The 26,399-nt window shown below is 42.2% G+C and overlaps 1 protein-coding gene across 15 annotated transcripts in view; it reads right to left on the reverse strand.

The window, feature by feature from the left end:
- The window catches only part of picalma (phosphatidylinositol binding clathrin assembly protein a), a 123,295-nt gene that overhangs the window by 63,601 nt on the left and 33,295 nt on the right, over window positions 1–26,399 (reverse strand). For all 15 annotated transcript variants that reach the window (XM_055637231.1, XM_055637229.1, XM_055637227.1 and 12 more), the window contains exons 2-5: window positions 22,839–22,984; window positions 21,630–21,705; window positions 18,417–18,519; window positions 1,361–1,454 (exon numbers count right to left, since the gene is read on the reverse strand). In XM_055637231.1, coding sequence (XP_055493206.1) covers window positions 1,361–1,454; window positions 18,417–18,519; window positions 21,630–21,705; window positions 22,839–22,984 — 419 coding nt within the window. The remainder of the gene's footprint in view (window positions 1–1,360; window positions 1,455–18,416; window positions 18,520–21,629; window positions 21,706–22,838; window positions 22,985–26,399) is intronic.

Here is a 26,399-nt window from a genome sequence, read left to right on the forward strand (position 1 = left end):
TTGCTTTACACCAGATCAGCCTGGAGCAGAATTGCAAGAAAAGACTGCACTCTTCATTGAGAAACAAATTGTTGCATAATGCTTCTGATTTACAATAAATGTGGTGATCCAGCAAAAAAAGTCTTAAGATTGAAGGAGGAATTCTGGCAACGGCACTTATCCCAACTAAACAAGTTTCTTATGTATTTTTACTAGTTACTGAAAATCAGTGTAATCATCATAAATTTCCGAAGAGAAAGCTGCATCTTGCTATATTAGCAGCACCACTCAAATAAGCGAGTTCGGTATTCCAACTGCGCATGCCCAGGTCAAAGGTCACTATTTGTTGTTTTTATAGTATTACTAGACTGTTCCCCCAAAGTGTGGTTGCGGGGGAGGGGGGCGGCATACAGCATCACACACACTAACTACCCCCCTGAACACACGCTAACTACCCCCTTTGATATTATATTAATATTATTAATTTGCTCCTTTTACCCCATAACCGCCCTATCCACTGACGCATAGCCCCCAACTCGAAGGGGGGTCTAGAGAGGGGGGGGGGGGGGGCGGGGGTAGAGAGTGAGGGCAGAGAGAGAATGGGGAGAGACAGAGAGAAAGGGGCAAAGACAGAAGGCAAGAGACAGAGGGGAGAGGGGGGTGGAGGGGGAGGAGAGGGAAGGGTGGGTGAGGGGGGGGAGGAGGGGGGGTGAGAGAGATGAGAGGGCGGAGAGAGAGGGGAGAGAGAGGGGGGGCTGAGAGGGGGGACGGGAAGGGGGGAGGGGGGGGGGGAAGGGAGGGGGGGGGAGGTGAGGAGGAAGGGAAGGGGGGGAGGGAGGGTGGGGAGGGGATAGGGTAGAGGGAAGGAGGGAACTCCAGCACGTTGCGTCCTTCATCATTGCATGTGTTAATCAAGGTAATTGCTTTTCCATTTCAATGATCTGGCCAGTGTAACAAGCAGTCTATGTTCTTCAAGAGAAAGTAGTCTCCAATTACTTCATCTGCTATAACAAAAATCATTACAAAATACATTAATAATCAGGGATTATTGTACTGCTTAAATTTTGGAACTTCTTTACACCCAGATTGGTTTGCCAGGGAAAGCACCATTACCAAAGGACTTTGACAGATTCAACTTAACACTTAAATTAACAAGTAAAGTCTTAATACAAACTGATGGTAAAATGAACCAAGATAAAATTTTGCTATATGTTCCCGGTCCACAGAGGGAAAAATTGTACAGGAAACATTAATTGTAAAATGAGTTCATCAGAAAGTACTCATCTTTAATATATGACAATATACATGGGCTTTCTTTACATATTTTGAAGGCCAGAAATATTGCATCCAAATGTGCATTAGTAAAATGAAGATAACTCACATTGAAGTCCAGTAATGCATCCATCTGATTCTGTATAAGGGGCATAGTCTTCAACAATTTATCTGTGTTCATTGTCCTCATCACACCATCAGCCCTGATAAAAATAAATTTATTAAATATAAAATGTTTATAGAAAACAAATGTCAGGATTTTTTTGTACATAACTGTACACATGACTATAGTTTTACCAAAATTACTAACATAATAACAAAATTAATATTCATATTAACTCCCTATAATATGCCATCTCCATTTAACTGCATATAAAAGAAGGTGGCAACGTTTCTGTCAAGGATTTGAGAATCTTCTGTCAAAGGAAAATGGAAGAAGTCTTAAACTAATTTTAAGACACAGGTTGATGTTCTTTTGTCAAGCAAATTGGTCTTCTACTCCAGGGCACGAAATTAGCGGTTGCCCGGGTGCCACTGACCACCCAAAGTGCCGCCGGGCAACCTAAATGGCGAGTCATTTTGCCCGGCCTGGCACTGCAGATACTGGTTTATACCGAAGATAGACACAAAAAACTGGAGTAACTCCGCAGGTCAGGCAGCATCTGTGGAGAAAAGGAACGTGACGTTTCGTGTTGACTACGGTTGTAGTGCAGTGCAAAGATACCAGGTGCGGGGTGATGAAGGTTCGGAGCGAATGACAGGCCCCGCTCAGCAGCGGCGGCTGCAACAGCTGCTCCACCTCCTCTTTCTCCCGCATCCCGCCCGCTGCTTGCAAATCCACTAAGGCTGAGGCCGGGAGGAGGGAGGGAGGCGGAGGCCTCCTACTGCCGTCTGAAGCGTCTGCACTGCTCGGCCCCGCATCTTGCTGTTGGCTGGCGGAGGAGGGGAGGCGGTGGTGAGGAGATCTCAACCGCCTACTCCTTTGGCGGCGGTACTTGGCAGTGGACAGGGACGGCCAAGGCAGCGGGGCGATGTTGTCCAAGGAGCGCTGACTTTCCTTCATCCCCACCACGCCCCCCCCCCCCCCTCTCTCTCTCTCTCTCTCTCTTGTACGCCCCCCTCCACCCCTCTTATCCTAGGACACCTCCTCTCCATCCCGCACTGATCCCCATTCCCGCCTCCTCTATTCAGTCCTCACTGACATCCCCCCCCCCCCCCCCCCCCCCCCCCCAACAGTCTGGAAAGGGTCCTCGACCCGAAACGTTGCCTATTTCCTTCGCTCCATAGATGCTGCCTCACCCGCTGAGTTTCTCCTGCATTTGTGTCTATCACCATTCATCCTGTACTGATCCTCCCCATTCATCCTGTACTGATCCCCTCATTCATCCTGTAGTGATACCCCATCCATCCTGCACAGACCCTCCGATCCACACTGTACTGACCACCCCCCCCCCCCATTCATTCATCCTGTACTGAATATCCCATTCATTCATCCTGCGCTGATCCCTCCCTCCCCCATCCATCCTGTACTGAATCAAGAAGAATGGGGGGAACAGTATGAAGAAGGCTCAACCCGAAACGTTGCCTTTTTCCTTCGCTCCATAGATGCTGCCTCACCCGCAGAGTTCCTCCAGCCTTCCTCCCATGGATCCTGTACTGAATATCCCATTCATCCTGTACTGATCCCCCCCATCCATCCCATACTGACCCCCCCATTCAACACCACTGACATCCCCCGCGCTCTCCCCTCACAATTTTACATACTCCAACCAACACGTACTAATTCACCCGTCTCAATCCATCCATTCCACACTGATTGCCTTCTCAACCACCCCCCGTCCATCTATCCACCCCGCACTGATTCACACCCCCCTCCCTGACCCTATTGTGCTGGAAATGTCTTCAGAGCGAACATTGACTATGTTTGATAACGGAATGCAATCAAATGTGTTTTAATTCCCAATGTTATTATTTGTTTTAGTCCATAAAGATGGATTAATTAAATTGTGAACACGTGAAACATTAAAACTGCAGTGTTCGATTGTCACTGCTACTGTTGACACGTTACTGCAGAATTCATTTTAACAGCATATCAATTCTCTTAATATGGAGTATCAGTACTGTAGTTATTTAATGAGCACCATTCACAACTATATGTTGGATTTATCCAGGTTTTACTTCTACAGTCGGTCATATACATCACAAATTTGGTCAGGAGATATTTTAGTTGAAATTTTAACGTTAATTCCGAAGTGGGAATGATGGAAACAGCGTTTATCAATAATTTAAAAAAAATCTGGTGCCTACAAACTGGGTATCTTCATTGCTGTTCACAACACGTGCATCTAATTTGAATGTCCGGTAATGTGGCGTTTTGACACCTTTAAACATATTACCAAAAGAACATTTGCTGCAGTTATGTCCTTTTGCCATCTCTTGTCAGGTAGTGTAATGTTTAACCTGCCAGATGGGTATAGTCAGTTTTAACAGCTATTATCATAAAATGTCTTTAGAAATGTCCATGCAACCTGTATATCTTGTTATGGATAGATTATGTGGAAAGCAAGAGTGTTTCCGTGCCAATAGCAATAACGACCCATGCTATGGCCATGTCATGATAATTTTCGGTCCTTCACCGAAAACATGCTTGCATCAATCTGTAGTGTGCATGGTTAAGCATATATGTTGCCATGGTCCTGGATTTATTGACACAGGTTGATCAGACGCTGAATAATCCAACCACATTTGTGTTTGGAAGTGGAAAGAACTAATAGAAATTGTATTAATTGCAATGTGTAAAAAGAGTTGAGATACTGTATTATAATTTTGCTGCATGTCATTGTGGTATATATTATGTCTTGATTGGTGAATATGTTTAGTTTGTGACTTTATTTGAAGCAGAAATAATACGTGAATGCTTCATTGAGCATAATTCCGACTGGTAACTACGCACTTCGTCCGAGCACATTATCGCACGCGTCCTGCAAACCGTCTTAAATGTCCACCTAAATTGTCATTTGGCAACCTAAAAAGCTGCCTAGGTTGCCCGATTGGCAACAGGGAAAAAAAAGTGAGAGCCCTATACCTCCTTTGTGAGATCGTTTGATAAGGATGCACAGTGAAGTAGTTTGGGATGAAGGCAATGAGTCAGTTATGGTAAATATCCTTCTCAATGTGTCAAGAGAACATAAAAGATGATTCACTGATGTCTTTATTATATCTTGGTTACAAACCTAAACATTTAAGTGACTTTAGTATTATTAACCCAGGTTAATTGAGAATCAATGTAGGGAAAAGTAATTCAAGACATTATGTACATTCCTATCAAATAAACAAGTGGTTGATGAATGAATATGATATGGTATATCCATATAATATTGCTTGGCTGACAGTCACATTGTGTAAAAAAAACTGGACAGCCCATCACTGAAAAGAATGTTGACTTCACGCAAACATTGACTATTACTGCTAGAACAGGCATAACAACTTATATTGCTAAAAACATAAAACTGAGCTTTTTTAAGAACAATATGAAGTGGTTTCAAGAAATGCAACTTGAGTATTCATGTGCTGCTGAAAACATTTTGCAACACATCGTTACATTGTCAGATTGGTGGTCTGGCCTCCAAACTAGATAAGTTAAAACTTTACAAATATATATTAGAAAGACTCATTGAACATCACTGACCATCAGTACAGGGGCATCTCATAGAAACATAGAAACAAGGTGCAGGAGTAGGCCATTCGGCCCTTCAAGCCTGCACCGCCATTCAATATGATCATGGCTGATCATCCAACTCAGTATCCCGTACCTGCCTTCTCTCCATACCCCCTGATCCCCTTAGCCACAAGGGCGACATCTAACTCCCTCTTAAATATAGCCAATGAACTGGCCTCAACTACCCTCTGTGGCAGAGAGTTCCAGAGATTCACCACTCTCTGTGTGAAAAAAGTTCTTCTCGACACTGTTTACTCAGTCCCCTGCCCTACCCTCTCTATACTCATGCACAGCTCCAACACCACCTTTAAATTTGCTGACAATGCCACCATTGGTGGATGAATAGTAGGTAATGATGGGACAGAGTGAGACCGATAAACTTAGCAGTACCAGAACAAGAATCTTCCACTCAACATAAGCAAGACTAAGAAGCCGATTGTTGACTTCAAGGAGGAAAAGCCGAGAATACATGAACAGTGTAGAGAGTCGTCAGTTTCGAAACCCGGGGCATACACACTTTGAAGATTTGTCTTGGGTCCAGCATATTATTCTAATTGCAAAAAAGCACAATGCCTCTATTTCTTCATAGATTTGAGGAGATTAGACAATTTAAGAATAAGAGGTAAGTGGAAATTTGTCCCACTGAACTTATTTCCACATACCTCGACTCCATCCTATCCCTCCTGGTTAAATTCCTCCCTACCCATGTCCAAGACACCTCACACGCTCTTTGTCTCCTCCATGACTTCTGTTTTCTAGGCCCCCACTCCCTCATCATCACCAGGGATATAGTCACTCTACACCTCCATCCACCACCAGGAGAGTCTTAAAGCCCTCCATTTCTTCCTCAACCGCAGAACCAACCAATCCCCGTCCACCGATACTCTCCTCCGCCTTGTCCTTACCCTCAGCAACTTTTCTTTTGACTCCTCCCATTTCCTCCAAATCCAAGGCATAGCTTTGGGCACGCGCATGGGCCCCAGCTATACCTGCCTCTTTGTAGGGTACATCGAACAATTCTTGTTCAAGGCGTACCGTGGCCCCATCCCCGAACTCTACCTCCGCTACATTGACAACTACATTGGTGCTACCTCCTGCACCCATGCAGAACTCACTGACTTCATCCATTTCACCACTAACTTCCATCCGGCAGTCAAATTCACCTGGACCATTTCCAACATCTCCTTACCGTTTCTAGACTTCACTATCTCCTTCGCAGGTAACAGACTACAGACTGACATCGACTACAAACCCACTGACTCTCATGGCTATCTGGACTACACTTCTCCCCACCCTGCTTCCTGTAATGACTCTATCCCCTACTCCCAATTCCTCCGTCTACACCGCATTTGCACCCAGGATGGTGCACCCGGGGCATCGGAGATGTCCTCATTCTTCAAGGAATGGGGAGGTTCCCCTCTTCGACTATAGATGAAGCTCTCACCAGGGTCTCTTCTATATCCTTCAGCTTTGCTATCACTCCCCATCCCCCCCACTCGTAACAAGGGCAGAGTCCCCTTTGGCCTTACCTTCCACCCTACCATCCTTTACATACAACAGATAATCCTCCAACATTTTTGCCACTTCCAACGCGATCCCAACACTGGCCTCATCATCCCATCTCCTCCCCTTTCGGCTTTCCGCAGATATCGCCAACTCCGTAACTCCCTGGTCAATTCGTCCCTTCCCATCAAAACTACCCCCTCCCCTGGTACTTTCCCTTGCAACCGCAGGAAATGCTACACTTGTCACTTTACCTCCCCCCTTGACTCCAACCAAGGACCTAAGCAGTCTGTCCAGGTGAGGCAAAGGTTTACTTTGGAGGGAACACAAATGTTTATTTACTTATCCTTCTTGTAAAATGACAGCTTCAGTAATATTTAGATTAGGGTGACCCAGCTTGTTGAGTTTCTGTCTCAGCACTAGAGACCTGGGTTTAATTCTTCCTTGTGTCTTCCCCACCTGGAGTTTGCACATTATCCTTATGATCATGCAAGTATCCTCCAGTATCATAAAAGTTAATTGTTTCAAATTGCCCTTAGAGTGCAAGGTGAGCAATAGATTCTGAGCAGGTTTGAGAAGGTGGGAAGAATATTAAAATAAATTGGAAATTGTTGCAAAATTAGTGTAAATGGGTAGGAAAGAACTGCAGATGCTGGTTTAAACCGACGATAACGGGATAAGCAACATCTCTGCAGATTCTGAAGAAGGGTTACGACCCGAAACGTCACCCATTCCTTCACTCCAGAGATGCTGCCTGTCCAGCTGAGTTACTCCAGCATTTTGTGTCTGTGTGAATGGGTGGTTGAATCAGTGGGCTGAAGGGCCTGTTTTTGCATCACATTACGAATATCTTTCCAGTGCCTTGATGCCAATTACAGATAGTCCAGGTCTCAGAAGCGGATAGGAGGGCATTGATCACTACAGAGACCACAAGTTTTGAGCAAGTTCCGGTCTTCATTTCAAATACCCTTTTCCTCCAAAGCCAAAAACGTGTGCTGGTGGAAGGACATGGCAAATGCTATCATCGATATCTACCTTCGTGAAGAACTGTCTAAGAAGTGTCTACATTTTCCAGGGAGTAGTTATAATGCCAGAGGGCAGTGTGATGCAACAGAGTTTGGTAGAGGACCTCATTATTGCAGAGGTTGTTTGTCTATTGTCTTGTATTCCTCCGTAGAAGCTTGAAGCGCGGATGAGCATGTGCCAAAGAATGGATCGTCTGCACACAACAGCTCACTTAGAGAGCTTTGGGTGCCTTGGCTCTAGCATATTCACATGCGTTGAATAACTTCAAGAGTTTGGATAAAACAGCATAACTTACAGTATGAGCAAAATCATTTTAAGAGCAAGCATATTACATCGATTTAATACATCTGACAATACAGCAGGCAGTGAAGAAAGCGAATGGCATGTTGGCCATAACAAGAGCAGTTGAGTATAGGAGCAAAAAGGTCCTTCTGCAGTTGTGCAGGGCCCTAGTGTGACCATACCTGGAGTATTGAGTGCAGTTTTGGTCCCCTAATTTGAGGAAGGACATTCTTCCTATTGAGGGAGTGCAGCATATGTTTACAAGTTTAATTCCCAGGATGGCAGGACTGTCATATGCTGAGAGAATGGAGCGGCTGGGCTTGTATACTCCGGAATTTAGAAGGATGAGAGGATATCTGATTGAAACATAAGATTAAGGGTTTGGACCCACTAGAGGCAGGAAACATGTTCCTGGTGTTGGGGGAGTCCAGAACCAGGGGCCACGGTTTAAGAATAAGGAGTAAGCCATTTAGAACTGAGACGAGGGAACACTTTATCACACAGAGAGTTGTGAGTGTGGAATACTCTGCCTCAGAGGGCGGTGGAGGCCGGTTCTCTGGATACTTTCAAGAGAGAGCTAGATAGTGCTCTTGAAGATAGCGGGGTCAGGGGATATGGGGAGAAGGTAGGAACGGGGTACTGATTGAGGATGATCAGCCATGATCACATTGAATGGCGGTGCTGGCTCAAAAGGCCGAATAGCCTACTCTTGCACCTATTGTCTATTGTATTTTGGTGTTTGTGTTCGCAAAACAGGCTGTGATGCAACCCGTCAGCATGGTCTCTACCGTACACCTTTAGAAGTTCGATAGAGTATTTTGGAAATGTCGGATCTCCTCAAACCTATGAAGAAATAGAGGCATTGTGCTTTTTTGTAATTGTCTATTTTAAATAAAGTTTGTGACAAAAGTATTCCTGTGCGAGTATTATATTTTATTAGAATGGAAGGGTGATTATTATTGCAGGTGAATTATTAGTTACGTCTTGAGCTTGGGACTTCAAAAAACTTTTTGCGCCCAATAGCTCGTATTGAATTACATCAATATACTCAGAGACCCTAATGCCATGAATAATCTAATCTTGTCTTAAGACAAAGGAGCATTGTGATCATAGTTTCTGGAAAATAACCTTTGTGCCAATATTTAGACCGGAGTAATTTTGAGGCTTGGAGCTAAGTATCTCTGACAACCATAACATGAGGAAACCGAGTTCTGGCTACAAACTGCTTGATGACAGCATTGAGGGATGTCCACAGCTTCAACGACTTAACTGGATTTCGTGGGGCATTGTGGGCACCTTTCCTTTGTCATCATTAGTTTTTGCATATCTTTCATTCATTTGTTCTATATCTCTCTATATCAACGTCTATATCGCTCCTTTCCATTTTCCCCAACTCTCAGTCTGACCCAAAGATTTGTAGGGTGAAGGGTTTGTTTCCATGCTTTATCTCTAAACTAATCGTTCAGATTTGTAGTAGGAAGGGATTGCAGATGCTGGTTTAAACTGAAGGTAGACTCAAAATGCTGGAGTAACTCAGCAGGCCAGGCAGCCTCTCTGGAGATAAGGGAAAGGTGACGTTTCGGGTCGAGACGCTTCTTCACATCAGAAGGGACTTGACCCTGAAACATCACCTATTCATTCTCTCCAGAGATGCTGCCTGTCCCGCTGAGTTACTGCAGCATTTTGTGTCTACCTTAGATTTAAATCAGCAACTGCAAATCTTTCCAACTCACCATCCGACCCGTTGAGTTACTCCAGCTTTTGGCGTCTATCTTCAGAGTTTAGTTTACTATTGTCATGCATATAGAGCTATAGTGAAAAGCTTTTTTGTGGTGTGCAATCTAGTCAACAAAAAGACTAAATATGATTACAATCAAGCCGTCCACAGTGTATAGATACAGGATAAAGGGAATAACATTCGGAGCAAGATGAAATCCAGTGAAGTCCAATTATCATCTGAGGGCCTCCAATGAGGTAGATGGTAGCTTAGGACTGCCCTCCTGTTGAAGGTATGGTTCAGTTGCCTGATAACAGCTGGGAAGAAACCGTTGGTGAATCTGGAGGTATGCGTTTCACATTTCTGTATCTCTTGCCTGAAGGGAGAGGAAAGATGAGGAAGTGTCCAGGGTAACACATGTGTCTTACAGGCTGTGATGCAATCAGTCAGTATGCTCTCTGCCGTACACCGGGTAAGACACATCCAGGAGTGAATTGGGACATTTTGTTTTACGGGAAGGAAGAGAAATGGAGGACATTTAAAGATGACATTTTAAGAGTACAGAATCTTTATGTCCCTGTTCCGTTGAAAGGAAATAGTAAAAATTGGAAAGATCCATGGTTTTCAAGGGTAATTGGACACTTGGTTCGGAAAAAGAGAGATCTACAATAATTACAGGCAGTATGGAGTAAATTAGGTGCTTTTTTTTCAAGGGTAATGGGGCACTTGGTTCAGAAAAAGAGAGATCTACAATAATTACAGGCAGCATGGAGTAAATTAGGTGCTTGAGGAGTATAAAGAATGTAAAAAGAATCTTAAGAAATTAGAAAAGCTAAAAGAAGATATGAGGTTGCTTTGGCAAGTAAGGTGAAAGTAAATCCAAAAGGTTTCTACAGCTATATTAATAGCAAAAGGACAACGAGGGATAAAATTGGTCCATTAGAGAGACAGAGTGGACAGCTATCTGCTGAGCCAAAAGAGATGGGGGAAGATATTGAACAATTTATTTTCTTTGGTATTCACCAAGGAGAAGGATATTGAATTATGTGAGGTAAGGGAAACAAGTAGAGTAGCTATGGAAACTATGATATTCAAAGAAGAAGAAGTACTGACACTTTTGAAAAATATAAAAGTGGATAAGTCTCCAGGTCCTGACAGGATATTCCCTAGGACATTGAGGGAAGTTAGTGTAAAAATAGCAGGGGCTATGACAGAAATATTTCAAACGAAATATTGTTATTAGAAACGGGAACAGTGCCGGAGGATTGGCGTACTGCGCATGTTGTTCCATTGTTTAAAAAGTGTTCTAAAAGTAAACCTAGTAATTATAGGCCTGTTAGTTTGACTTCAGTGGTGGGCAAATTAATGGAAAGTATACTTAGAGATAATATATATAAGCATCTGGATAAACAGGGTCTGATTAGGAACAGTCAACATGGATTTGTGCCTGGGAGGTCATGTTTGACTAATCTTCTTGAATTTTTTGAAGAGGTTACTAGGGAAATTGATGAGGGTAAAGCAGTGGATGTTGTCTATATGGACTTTAGTAAGGCCTTTGACAAGGTTCCTCATGGAAGGTTGGTTAAGAAGGTTCAATTGTTGGGTTTTAATGCTAGAGTAGCAAGATGGATTCAACAGTGGCTGAATGGGAGATGCCAGAGAGTAATGGTGGATGGTTGTTTGTCGGGTTGGAGGCAGGTGACTAGTGGGGTGCCTCAAGGATCTGTGTTGGGACCACTGTTGTTTGTCATGTATATCAATGATCTGGATGATGGTGTGGTAAATTGGATTAGTAAGTATGCAGATGATACTAAGATAGATGGTGTTGTGGATAATGAAGTAGATTTCCAAAGTCTACAGAGAGATTTAGGCCATTTGGAAGAATGGGCTGAAAGATGGCAGATGGAGTTTAATGCTGATAAGTGTGAGGTGCTACATCTTGGCAGGACAAATCAAAATAGGACATACATGGTAAATGGTAGCGAATTGAAGAATACAGTTGAACAGAGGGATCTAGGAATAACTGTGCATAGTTCCCTGAAGGTGGAATCTCATGTAGATAGGGTGGTAAATAAAGCTTTTGGTGTGCTAGCCTTTATAAATCAGAGCATTGAGTATAGAAGTTGGGATGTATTGTTAAAATTGTACAAGGCATTGGTGAGACCAATTCTGGAGTATGGTGTACAATTTTGTTCGCCCAATTATAGGAAGGATGTCAACAAAATAGAGAGAGTACAGAGGAGATTTACCAGAATGTTGCCTGGGTTTCAGCAACTAAGTTACAGAGATAGGTTGAATAAGTTAGTTCTTTATTCTTTGGAGCGCAGAAGGTTAAGGGGGGACTTGATAAAGGTCTTTAAAATGATGAGAGGGATAGACAGAGTTGATGTGGATAAGCTTTTCCCTTTGAGAATAGGGAAGATTCAAACAAGAGGACATGACTTGAGAATTAAGGGACAGAAGTTTAGGGGTAACACGAGGGGGAACTTCTTTACTCAGAGTGGTAGCTGTGTGGAATGAGCTTCCAGTGGAAGTGGTGGAGGCAGGTTCGATTTTATCATTTAAAAATAAATTGAATAGGTATATGGATGGGAAAGAAATGGAGGGTTATGGTCTGAGTGCAGGTAGATGGGACTAGGGGAAAATAAGTGTTCGGCACGGACTTGTAGGGCCATGATGGCCTGTTTCCGTGCTGTAATTGTTATATGGTTATATGATTATACTTGTGACCATGCCAAGGCAGCATAGAAACATAGAAACACAGAAATTAGGTGCAGGAGTAGGCCATTCGTCCCTTCGAGCCTGCACCGCCATTCAATATGATCATGGCTGATCATCCAACTCAGTATCCCGTACCTGCCTTCTCTCCATACCCCCTGATCCCCTTAGCCACAAGGGCCACATCTAACTCCCTCTTAAATATAGCCAATGAACTGGCCTCAACTACCCTCTGTGGCAGAGAGTTCCAGTGATTCGCCACTCTCTGCGTGAAAAAAAGTTCTTCTCATCTCGGTTTTAAAGGATTTCCCCTTTATCCTTAAGCTGTGACCCCTTGTCCTGGACTTCCCCAACATCGGGAACAATCTTCCTGCATCTAGCCTGTCCAACCCCTTAAGAATTTTGTAAGTTTCTATAAGATCCCCTCTCAATCTTCTAAATTCTAGAGAGTATAAACCAAGTCTATCCAGTCTTTCTTCATAAGACAGTCCTGACATCCCAGGAATCAGTCTGGTGAACCGTCTCTGCACTCCCTCTATGGCAATAATGTCCTTCCTCAGATTTGGAGACCAAAACTGTACGCAATACTCCAGGTGTGGTCTCACCAAGACCCTGTACAACTGCAGTAGAACCTCTCTGCTCCTATACTCAAATCCTTTTGCAATGAAAGCTAACATACCATTCGCTTTCTTTACTACCTGCTGCACCTGCATGCCTACCTTCAATGACTGGTGTACCATGACACCCAGGTCTCGCTGCATCTCCCCCTTTCCCAATCGGCCACCATTTAGATAATAGTCTGCTTTCCTGTTTTTGCCACCAAAATGGATAACCTCACATTTATCCACATTATACTGCATCTGCCAAACATTTGCCCACTCACCCAGCCTATCCAAGTCACCCTGCAGTCTCCTAGCATCCTCCTCACAGCTAACACTGCCCCCCAGCTTAGTGTCATCCGCAAACTTGGAGATATTGCCTTCAATTCCCTCATCCAGATCATTAATATATATTGTAAATAGCTGGGGTCCCAGTACTGAGCCTTGGGGTACCCCACTAGTCACTGCCTGCCATTGTGAAAAGGACCCGTTTACTCTTACTCTTTGCTTCCTGTTTGCCAGCCAGTTCTCTATCCACATCAATACTGAACCCCCAATGCCTTGTGCTTTAAGTTTGTATACTAATCTCTTGTGGGACCTTGTCGAAAGCCTTCTGGAAGTCCAGATACACCACATCCACTGGTTCTCCCCTATCCACGCTACTAGTTACATCCTCGAAAAATTCTATAAGATTCGTCAGACATGATTTACCTTTCGTAAATCCATGCTGACTTTGTCCAATGATTTCACCACTTTCCAAATGTGCTGCTATCCCATCTTTAATAACTGACTCTAGCAGTTTCCCCACTACCGATGTTAGACTAACTGGTCTGTAATTCCCCATTTTCTCTGTCCCTCCCTTCTTAAAAAGTGGGGTTACGTTTGCTACCCCCCAATCTTCAGGAACTACTCCAGAATCTAAAGAGTTTTGAAAGATTATTACTAATGCATCCACTATTTCTGGAGCTACTTCCTTAAGTACTCTGGGATGCAGCCTATCTGGCCCTGGGGATTTATCGGCCTTTAATCCATTCAATTTACCCAACACCACTTCCCGGCTAACCTGGATTTCACTCAATTCCTCCAACTCCTTTGACCCGCGGTCCCCTGCTATTTCCGGCAAATTATTTATGTCTTCCTTAGTGAAGACGGAACCAAAGTAGTTATTCAATTGGTCCGCCATATCCTTGTTCCATGAAGTATAGATGAAGTCAATGGGAGGTTGGTGTGCGTGATGGTCTGGGCTGCATCAGCAATTCTCTGTAATTTCTTGTGGTCTTGGATGGAGCTGTGCCCAAAACGTCTGTGATGCATCCCGATAAAATGCTTTCTAGAGCAAATCTGTAGAAATTAGTGAGTTGTACGGGACATGCCAAACTCTCTATGCCATCTGAGGAAGTAGAGGTGCTGGTGTGCTTTCTTGGCCATTACTTCAATACGACTGGCCCAGGACAAGCTGCAGGTGATATTTACTTGTGTTGAGGATCATTGCAGACGATGATTTGACACCTATCCTCACTGATTGTGGTCTGTTGGTCTAGAAGTAGAAGATCCAGTTGCAGAGGTGAATGCCGACTCAAAGTTCAAATAGAAGTCCGACCTAGGTGTCTCTCTTATTCAGGTGTTCCAGGCAATAGTGTAGAGCCAGGAAGATGGCATCAACTATGGATCTGCTGTGGCAGTAGGCGAACTACAATGGGCCCACCATTTTCAGGATTGCAGACCTTTGACACTCCATTGCTTACAGTATGGTTCTTAGCGTTTAGAGGTTAAACGTTACACCAAATTTCCACCTTATTACAAAGGAATGCTTTGTCTTGCTTCTGGCAAGTTTAATTTTAAATACTCATTGAGCCAGGTTGAATCGAACGCTGGAACAAAACTCTGTTGCCAGCTCACAATATCACACTGATGTCCAATAGACTGATTGGTAGGTATTCAACATGCAAAGAAAAGTACATACAAGCCATACTTGCTTTCCATCACAATGGGGAATGCGAGATCGCTGATGACAAGATGGACTAGCGAGATGCACAAGCGAGGACCCAGAGTGAGCACCGTGAGAGCAGTGTGTTGTGTTTCACGAGGACATCCGAGTCCAATGCGAGTGTGGATGGTTTTCAGACTGTTCGGGCAGACAGGGACTGCAGAGAGAGTGGCAAGTGTAAAATGGGGTACTTGCTTTTCTCATTTGCAACAAATGGTGCAACCCTGGTCACACCACGGTTCAGGAGCGTGTGTGCAACGCAGACATTGAACTGATGGCTGTGTGTCTCTATCCATACTCTATTCCCAGGGAATTCTCACACCCCATTGTGGCGGCTGTTTAGCCCTATGCCAAACCACTGTGTGCAAGTGCTGTCATCCACACAGTCACCATGAGACTCCAGTCACAACACCCGAGTGCTTTCATCGCAATCTCGGGGGATTTCAACCACGTGACTTTAGACACAGCCCTACCTACTTTCACGCAGTTTGTCGACTGTCCCACCAGGGATATGAAAACATTGGACCTGCTGTATGCCAATGTTAAAGAGGTATACAGCTCCATAGCCCTTCCGCCACAACCTGGTTCATCTCCTACCCAGGAATAAGCCAATGGCCCAGAGGTTGCCTGTGACCACCAGGTCAGTGAGGAGATGGTCACGGTAGGCCCGTGACACTCTACTGGGCTGTTTTGAGGTCACAGACTGGGACACACATTGTTGTCCCCATGGAGAGGACATTGATGAACTTACTGACTGTGTTACCAGCTACATAAAGTTCTGTGTGGATAACGTTGGCCCCAAGGAGACAGTACACCGTTTCCCCCAACAAGCCCTGGGTCACCAGTCAAATATAGGCCCTTCTCAACCAAAGATGATGATGGTGACAGGGAGGAGGTGAAATGGGTGCAAAACGACCTGAAGGCGAGACTAAGACAGGGCAAGGACAACTACAGGAGGAAACTGGAGCTGAAACGTCCGCAGAACACGAGGAATGTGTGGAGCAATATGAAGAACATTACAGGCTCCAAGAAGTCCAGTGGCCTGGGGAGGGGAAGCAATCAGGACGGGGCCAACAAACTAAACTAGTTTTTTTTTTTTTAATAGATTTGATGGCGGGGCCTCTGCCCACCCTCCTCCCCTGCTCCCTGACAGACCCCTCCCCTCAACCCCCTAGCCCACTTCCTCTGCCCTTTCTTAGTCGTGCCTGACCATCAAGGCCGAGCAGGTGAGGAAAGAACTGAGCAGACTCCGCCCAGCAAAGCCACGGGTCTCGATGGTGTCAGCCCTGCGGTACTCAAGGAGTATGCCAGCCTGCTGTGCAGAGTACTCCAGCATTCCTTAAACCCGAGCCTGTGCCTGGAGAGGGTTCCTGTGATGTGGAAGACATCCTGCCTGGTTACTGTACAATAGAGGATGCGTCACAGCTCATCCAATTACTACAGACCGGTGGCACTGACTTGACACATCATGAAGTCCCTGGAGAGGCTGGTGCTCACTCACCTGTGACCCCTGGTTAAACCCTACCTGGGCCCCCTGCAGTTCCCTTACCAAACAAGGATGGGGGTTGAGGATGCCATCATCCACCTGCTCCATCGTTCCGATGCTCACCAGGAAGCACTGTTAGTTATGCTTTCTTACTTCTCCAGTGCTTTTAACACCATCCGGCCTGCACTGGTAGAGAGCAAACTGACAAAGATGTGGATGGATGGTCCATTGGTGTCCTGGATCACCAACTACTTGACTGGACTACCACAATATGTCAGGCTACAGAACTGTCTGTCAGACTTGGTAGGGAGCAGCACAGGGACCCCACATCCTCTCTCCCTTACTGCTCACCATCGACATCACGGATTCGGACTCCTGCCACCTGCAGACGTTTTCAGGTGTCTCTGCAGATGTGGGCTGCATCAGTGAGGGGAGAGAAGCTGAATACAGAGGTGTAGTCAACAACTTTGTTGAGTGGTGTGGGCTGAATCACCTGCAGCTCAACACCGACAAGACTAAGAAATTAGTGGTGGACTTTAGGAAGAGAGAACCACCCCTATCTCCATCAATGGTGTGAATGTGCAGTTTAGCAGGGAGTACAAATACCTTGGAGTGTACCTGGACAGTAAAGTGGACCAGTCCAGGAACACTGAGGCCCTGTACAAGGGACAGAGCCGACTGTATTTTTTGAGAACCCTCCGTTCCTTCAACGTCTGCAGTAAGCTGCTGCAGATGTTCCACCAATCGGTGGTAGCCCGTGTCATCTTCTTCGCTGCTGTGTGATGGGGCAGCAGGGAGAAGGCTGCGGATGCCAATAGGATTAACAAACTCATCAGGAAGGTTGGCTCCCACATGGGGACGCAGTTGGATTCATTGGTGGTGGTCTGGGGGGGGAAGGAAGCTCCTTCAACGGCAGAGCATCTTGGACAATACAGTTCATCTCCTCCATGACACACTGGTCAACCTGAGGAGTACCTTCAGCAACAGATTGGTTCCACCAAGATGCAGTACAGAATGCCACAGGAGATCCTTCTTCCCTGTGGCTATCAAACTGTACAACTCCTCTCCCTTTTGTCGTGGGGTATACTTTCTCCCCTCTTTCCTTCCCCCATCCCCCACCCACATGTTTCATGTATTTTGTGTTTGATGACAGTTGGCAGATCTTTCCCTCCTGACATAAAGTTATATCGTATCGTATTCCATCCAACATAGTTCCACACGGCATCTTTCAAAGGATTGTATGGTGACCACGACTACCAAAATCATCTATGCATCTGCAAATTATTGAACCAGTTGATTAAAAAAAAAATCATCCAGTTATCTTAGAGTTACCAGTGAGGTGCTTACATGTTGCCTTTGCATCCCAAGGATGGAACTCTGGGAGAGAAAGTTAAATATCATGTATATTTCTATTGAAAGGTTTGAAGCCTGAACAATACCCAATGACCTCTGCCAGAAACTGTGCAAAGTCTGCAAGTTCAGAAATTTCTCTCTATTAATGAGTCATGTTCTAGGTTCTGCACTGCTATTAATTGCTGCTATCAATCTTTGATGAATAAATGAATCTGGTTATCTTCCCTGAAGAGATATCAATGCACACTTCGCCTGTGAATGCCGTCTGAGATTAATGACAATGTTCACTAAAACGCTTGGAAAAAACTTGGACGTGACACTTGAATCTTACAAGTAATCATTTACGATTTCACAAAACTCCAAACCATAACATGGTATAGCGCATTTTATTTTGAATCATGAAAACAGAAGCAGCATCCAGCTTGCTCTCAAGCTCCGAATATCATTGGACGAGATGGCAAAAATCATTGGGAAAATGTTACAACAAAGAAATAGAGCATCTTCTTTGTGTGCCATCATTTATACGATTCTAAAATAGGATTATTAAAATATACGCATTGCAAAGTATGATTTCACATTAACATATTTCACAAGCCAGTGGATATTGAGCAGATGAAATGCAATTCATAGCCTTCAATAATAATAATAATAAAAAATTGTATTTATGGGCACCTTTCAAGAGTCTCAAGGACACCTTACAAAAATTTAGCAGGTAGAGGAACAACCAGCACAACTTGTGGATATCATAACCATTCACTATTGTTATTAGTCCTTACCCGCGTTTCACCTTTGTGAAGTCAAAAGCAACCTGCCTGTAGGAAACCGCCTTTTCATTCAGGTATCTACTATAGCGTCGGATGAAAGTAGACATGTCATATCCTTAAACACAAAAACACAACATGATAAAATAAATTGTACCCAATGCAAAATATTTACTTGTCTTGGTTATTATTTATAAACAATCTGCAAATATTAATGTGGAAATGTGAAATCGGTCTTCAGCTGGCAACAGTAAATGCACAAAAGGCAGTGAACGAACGTTATATTCTCTTTCAGAAATGACTCTCAAAACAAAATATTGAAAGCAAATTTAATGTGCAGAAGCACATTTCAATAAGGAAAAGTTGCTTGGTGCAAGTCCCAGGAAGCAAATAACGCAAGAGGATTAATTCCAGCATGGTTCTAATTACCCAAATAGACTCATATTGTGGGTGCTACATCAGCAAAACAAAAAACAAAAACACATTGATAACGTGACCCTTTTTTGGTGTTTGCAAATCAATGAATAAACAATCAGAGACTGGATTTTCAGTGAGGTATTTCCAGTTGGGTTGCAAAATCAGAATTTCCAAGTTTATGTAGTTGTTTTGGTACGCTGCTTGTGCTAAAATTCTGATAATCGTGTGGGATTTCTAGGTATAGATTGATCCTGGATCATTGGTCATTCCTTGAAGATGCTGATTACTTCAAATAGTGTCCGACTACTTATTCATTAATTAGGAAACACCAAAAAAAGGGTCACGTTATCAAATGCTTTCTTATGATCAAAAGGTATTTCAAAAGATTCCTGAGGAAATGTAGTTGAGTCACCCATCAGTGACTTGGCAAACTTTAAAATAAATGTATTGATGCCAGTGATCAATGTTTCAGATGAAGGTTAAGTGGATAACTACTGCATCCGAAGATCACTTGCAAGTGAGCTTGCAATCGACACTTTGAGATTAGATTGTAAACATGCCCATTGTTAAATACCTTAGAAAACAACAATTTCAGATGCATATAGGAAAAACAATTTGTAAGATTGGTAACCATACAGAAAAACATCTTTCCTCGCCATTACAATGTCCACATCTCCCTGTTGCCAGAAGTATGCCAACTACTCTGGCACACGAGAGCAAGTTTCCGTCTTACACCCAAACTCAAATAGTGCTTGAGTAAAGTTGTGATTAGCGCATAGGCCTGACTTTTATTACAAAAAAATGATTGGACTTTTAGATCATGGAAATAGATTTTTCGGCCACACTTGCTCATGCCGACCAAGATGACCCCAATGGCAGCTGTGCATTTAAATAACTTGAAGAATTTTAGCGGGCTATATCCTCATCTCAGCATCTGGTGTATTATCCATCATTCCCTGTTTTTCCTCAGATGGTCATTGTCATCATTCTCCTCCAACTAACCGTTATTCAATTTGCTGGAAATCCCTTTGCTTGATTTCATTCTTAGTCGTTTGCCTGCAGCTGAAAAATCTTGCTTACAAATGGATTATCTTTCATGATTTACAGAATCCTAACCAATCTGCCTTTGTCTCTTTCTCAAATACACTGTACCTCCACATCCCAGCAGTTCGGCTAACAGAAATTCGCAGAATTCACAAATTGTTTACAACTAATTGAATAGACAAACAGGCAAACAAAATGTATACAGTAAACTAAACTGGTATGTCAAGGTCCCCAATTGTCGGCTGCCTGTTCACAGGAAGCCACTTGAGATCGTTTTTAGAAAATGACAAAGCCCATATTTTCTATTAACACTTTATAATACTTTATCAATGTAATTAAAACAACCATCCTTTCTCTTTTGCCTCTAAGACAATCAAAATTCCTTTGCTTGTAGATCACACAAATGCAAGGAGCATTACATTTGAGAAGAAAACATCCTGTAGGAATGCATCCTCATTTGTATCATGGAATTCAATGGGGAAAAAAGTTTGCATTGTGCAAAATCATAATAAGGACGGTTTTCTCGGAATGCAACCTCCAACAAAGTTAATTAATGCAATATCTTAATGCAACATATTAATTGTAATTAATATAATTTCACTGAAGGAGGGAAGATAATAGATAAAAGAGACAAATTAAAGACTTTACATTTATTGTTTTGCATATTCCGACAAATCATTTAATCTGGACTTTGCACCGCACAGTATAGTACAAAAAAAGTTTCCATTGGCTTCTATAATTTTCCAAAATTAAATAGTGAAAAGAAATTCTTGCACAATAAAATTCCATCTTGATGAAATCTAGATATTGATTAACAAATGGGAGACCATTATTCTGATAATTAATTATTACCACTATGCTCGTATCATAAAGCAGAATACACCATCTCAACTTTACTATGGAGCCACAAGAGATTGCAGATACTGGAATCTGGAACAAAAGGTTGTTGGAGGAACAGTGCAGTTTTTGGAGAGAAATGGGCAGTCAGTGTTTCCTTTTGTCCTTTAATTACACAGCTATCCCAAGGGAATCTTTCACAAGTTTAATATCATACCGATGTCTTAAATTTATTTTATATTTATTAGAAATTAGACCTGCAACTAGATTGCGACCAGATAAGATCTCATGGTTATTTTTTCTAAGTGCTAAATTAAACTGAATAGCCCAGTCCCACTACTAGGGCTCACAGATGGAGGTTTCTCTTGTTACCCAAGTTTAGTCAAAACATCTTAACTGGACATTGAGAAGGAAATCAACATGATTCCCAACCTCAAAATTATATGGTATTTTTAATTATAATTTGAATTGGGGCCAAAATTACTTTGTGGTGGGAAGCATCTGTTACTTCAGAAGAACTAAAAGCCAAAGTTGGAATCAACCTTAGACTTATTTGTTCACTATTTAATTCAAACGCACAAAATACTACATATTGACCCAGTAAAACTCGGATAATCTGTTATATGACTGTTCAAATCCAAATTTGACGTCTAGGTCAACAGGTGATGTTAACTATACTCTTTTTACAGGTCCCAATCTCCGTGCTCCCTTTAAACACCGCTGGTTCTCAAGAGAATTTATGGCAAAACTGCAAATCGGATGTTAATTTAAAAGTGCATAGGTGACATTCAAAGAAATAACATTCGTCTGGAAAACCTGCCACTCCGATTCCAAAGTCCAGAGTACAGAAGATTATCCGGAACTTTCTAGCACAAAGTTGCTCGCAAATGTAATAACGAAAAATGCAATTCCAAAGCAAAATTCACTCACCCTGCAATCCACTTTTATCTAAAAAATTGTTCAGGTTGAACAAGGTGTTTCTTGAAGCTAGGTACTGGATAAACCGCTACACAAATACAAATGGCTCTGCATTAGTCATTTTCACTCCAAGGGAACCACACACAAAAATACCTTTAGACATTAGTTCAAGAGTAAACAAATTATAACACAACTTTGAGATGCTGCACAAATACGAGTGCTGGGGGCCTTAACTATTCACAATCTATATTTACGTTTTAAATGACTTGCAATATTACACAAATTTAACAACAGAAAATAGGAAAAACAAATTGGGAGGAGCTGGCAAAAGAATATCAATAAACAGAGTAAAATCTAGAGGACAGAGCATAATAAGAATGTAATGTTATCTACCTTGGTGGGAAGAACAAAAAAGTATTGTTAAATGGAGAAAATATACAATGTTGCTGTTCGCAAAGCTTGGTTATGTATAGGAAAAGCTAAGTTAACATGAAAGTACAGGCAATCCCTGCATGACAGGGGTTGGGACGGGGAGGGGGGGTTGCATTCTTAGAATATGGCCCAGAATAGCGATTTATCACAATACAAAGCCTTGTCATCTGCACATGAATCAAGAAAAAAGTTATTTACTTTTTCCACCCCCCCACAAAATTTCTTCAGAGCTAAATTTCATCACTTATTTTTGCGTAGTGATTGGCGAATCCTCCAAGAATAAATTTACATTACCAAAACAGCCGCAATGCAGGGGTCGCCTGTGTAGCAATTAACTAAAAAGGCAAATTGCTTCGATTGTACAACCTGCTGGTGACAGAACTCCTGAAATATTGCATCTCGTTTCACTCCCTTTATTCACGGGAAGATAATGTCAAATTGAAGATATTTCAACAAGTGTTCTAAGTTGAGCAGGTTAGGCACTAGCCAAAAATATAACATACATCTCATCAAGAGACGAGGTGCTTTCTATAACAAGTGGCACCTTGAAATAAAATTAATGTGTTGTAATGACCGTTGCAATATCTGAAGCACATGAAAGACACTATGTTTGGCAGGATGCGAAGAAGAGAAATGAGAGAAATTAGTATTTTTGGAGCACAATGTTTCTAATGTTTAATGTCAAAAACAGCCTGGCTTTTTAAATCACACAACTTGGGAAAAACAGGATTTTAAAAAGATGTCACCACATATTCAATGTGTCTTACAAAGCAATTTTTTAAATCTTGCCTCATTTCCATAGACCATCATTTGATGTGTTGTGATGAGAGACTTAAATACCACCACCCAGCTGCTGCTGTTCGCAGTTCTTTCAAAAAGGCTATCCGCCAGCTGAGGTATGTTTACATTCATTTCATTCGTACACTGAATCAGATCTAGAAAAGAACAAAGAGACCTTAGTTAGCGAATAGCATCTTAAAATGAAAAGAGTTCAGTAACATTCACACCATACAGTGTACACCAGCAATGCATTTTCTGTAGGTTTAACATTATTACCCATATCACAATGCCACAATTTGGAATATCACAATGAAGTGTACAATTGCTGTAAACAGTTTTCTAACTTTAAATTAGAAATACACATAAAATTGCATTTATGGTCTAACAAAAACCCAGAAACCAATTTGGTGCTATCTTTAAAGAACAAGTTATTCATTGCAAAAATCATTACAAATTTACATCTAAATTTAGCTACAAAATTTCAAATGGTTCCAGTTCACTGATAACATTTTCTTGACAGTTGCACACTTCAACTCACTGGCTGATCTGCACTTTGCCAAATATTTGTGGATCTCTAGCTTCAAAGCGTCAATTTTAAATTGAGAATTTTTGTTTAAATTCTTTGGCCCACCGTATTTATGTTGACCATGATGCCAATCTAAACTATCCCCATCTGCCTGCAAACAGTCTTTATCCGTCTATACCCTGCCTGTTCAAGTTTGTCTACATCTCTCGCGAAACATTGCTTGAACAGGCAGGGAATAGAACAATTTAGTCATGCATTTACATTTCAATGCTTGTGTAAAATCTTCCAAATCCTCCAGAAAAGGCAAGGAAACCTAACATTAGTATCCTTGTTCACATCAATATCTCCCCCAACACAAGCTTCTCTGCCTCAACATCAGTATGAAGAAATGCCCTGACTGTCCATATCCTTCCACAGATGCAGCCTGACCCACAGCCATCCTCCACAAATTTATTTTTCTCCACACAAATCTCATAATGCAAAATAAACAAATATATTAATGATGCATTAAAATCCATCGCAAGCTAACAAGAGCATAAATTGGCCATCAATCTCTGTCCTTCAAAATGTTTAATACCATTATTTTATAATTTTTCACACTGCTACCAATGTTTGAAGGAGCATGTGGCGAGCAAAAAAAAAGCACTTCTGAAGAAACTCAGATCAGGCAGCATCTATGGAGGGAAATTGACTGTCTACATGTTGGGTTGAGACCCTTGATCAGGACTGAAAGTAGAGGGAGAAAGAAAGCCTAATCTTGAGGACAGATGTAGTGAAGACAAAGTGGGGGAAGGGTATGGCTTCCTTACAAAAGATAGAGGGGTCGGGCATTGGATGCAAGTCAGAAACAGAGAATCAAGGTGATGGATAAATGAGGAAGGCAGAGCTGGAAAATGAACTGATATGGAAGCTGCAGATGGCTGTATTTTTTATTTGGGAACATTTTTTTAGGATCCATACAGTTTACAGCATAAAAAACAGCCCTTACCAGTGATGAAAAACTGACAGATTTTCTGGACTACTGGGATATTAATAGGAATAACATCCAACATTTTACACAGAATAATACTTTTCCTGCAAATCCCCTTGTTTTAAAGGTGTACAGGAACCCAGGTCTCAATGTGTGAAAGGGAGGGCAGAAATCAGCACACGAACCAGATGTTAAACCATCTGGATTTCCTGTAGACAAATGCTGTAGTAACTAAAGTCAGGCAGCACATCTGGAGAATATGGATAGATAATGTTTCGTAGAAGGGTCCCAACCCGAAACATCACCTACCCATGTTCTCCAAAGATGCTGCGTAACCTGCTGAGTTACTCCAGTACTTTCAGTTTTTGTAAAGCACCATCTGCGGTTGTTTGTTTCTCCCATCACCAGCATTTGTTGTTATCATAGGAAGAAGCAGAGAAAGGCATAGTTTAGTTTATTAAAGGTACTGTAAAACGCTTTTATCGTGTGCTATCCAGTCAGCAAAAAGACAATACAGGATCACAAAAGAGTCAGCAACAAATAGTAGCTAACCTGTAAATCCAATTGCAATGCTCGCATGAGGAAATACATTGGAAGTGAAAAAGTCCAAGAATTGCTACTAGGGCAATTCCAGAGGTTTTGGGGAGTAGACGAGAAGCCCTTCGTGAAATTAAAGAAGCAACCATGACGGACAATAATGGGTGAGCGAGAGGTATATATGAACTGGTCATGAACTGGTCATGAGAGGTATAAAAGGCATGAGAAGAAAACAAATTTAAATGGTGATCAAGTGATCAAGAATGACATTGTCATTTGATTCAGTCATTGATAGAACGATTCAGGTCATTTTGGTTGATTTTTGGTGTCATGCAGTGGGAAGATAGAAAGAATATAGATTCAAGCGAGTTATAGGAAAAATTGGTAGGATTCAAGGATATTGAGACTGGGCTTTCAGGAATGATTTATAGTGCCAATAGAACTATGAGCAATCCCTGTAGTCTGTTGGTCTTCCCATATCTAGAAGTTATATTCCCAGTACATTACCCGTGCTTATTACTACACCATTATTCAGGCAAAACCAGAGGATGTGTGGCAAGGCTAAGAAGGCCAAGGCCAGACGGGCACATAAAACAATGAGCAGTGATGTCTATCACCCAGCTTCTTCCAATGTCCTGCAAAAGCAATGCAACCAAAGGCTTGAGGTAAGAATTTGACTGCGCTTTGTCGACCGTGGCCAGGTCATTTGTTGGCAATAACTGCGTTTAAAAAAAAATAATTTAAAGAGCTATTTTTGGCACATTGCTTGGTATGGTTTAAATTAGAATCCACTGCTCACCCTTTGTCCCAGATTTTATAGGCAAAAAAAAACTACAATTAAAAAATGCCCAGATAAAGCCAACACCAAAAAAGGGACAGTGGACTGAGGGTGGAAGAGGAGGAATTGTGTACAACTTTAGTGTGAATGTTTACCTTGTTTGACTGAAGCATGAACAAGTCGAATTTTAAAGACAAAATCAACTTTAATATTTTACATTGCCTTGGAGTATTGGTTTTGGGGTCAAGTGGGCACCTTTTAGAAATAGATCCTACTTATTAAATATGAAGTTCAAGAACTACAGGAGAGTTTGAAAATTTGAGCCAAGTGCCTCCAGGGACACAATTTATATTGGAGCTTGTTGTGGCCTGACCCACAACAAGCCCCTTATTGTTGGAATAAAACTAAGCAACTTCAAGTGTCACCTCGATCATTGGTGAAGCAGCATGAAGCCAGTCACGATAGTAATTGTGATAGTATTTGAACAACATGCTCACAGCAAATAAACTGTAGATGAAATGTACACTAAATATTTCTCTCAATGATCGGTCAACAACTTTCATAATGCAGATAAAATAAGATGATGAAGAGCAAAGTTGCCTCCAAACCATCAGGTACAAGAAACTACTGCAAATGGTTCAATTCAGGAAATGTCTAGACTAGCCTGCTCCATCAAACCCTCCCAAACCAATTACTATTTATTAGACGTTCCCAAGGAAAGCATTACACCCCGCTGATACTTCCCTCTAAACAGTGGTG

The sequence above is a fragment of the Leucoraja erinacea genome, chromosome 6 (genome assembly GCF_028641065.1).
Source record: "Leucoraja erinacea ecotype New England chromosome 6, Leri_hhj_1, whole genome shotgun sequence".
NCBI lineage: Eukaryota > Metazoa > Chordata > Chondrichthyes > Rajiformes > Rajidae > Leucoraja > Leucoraja erinaceus.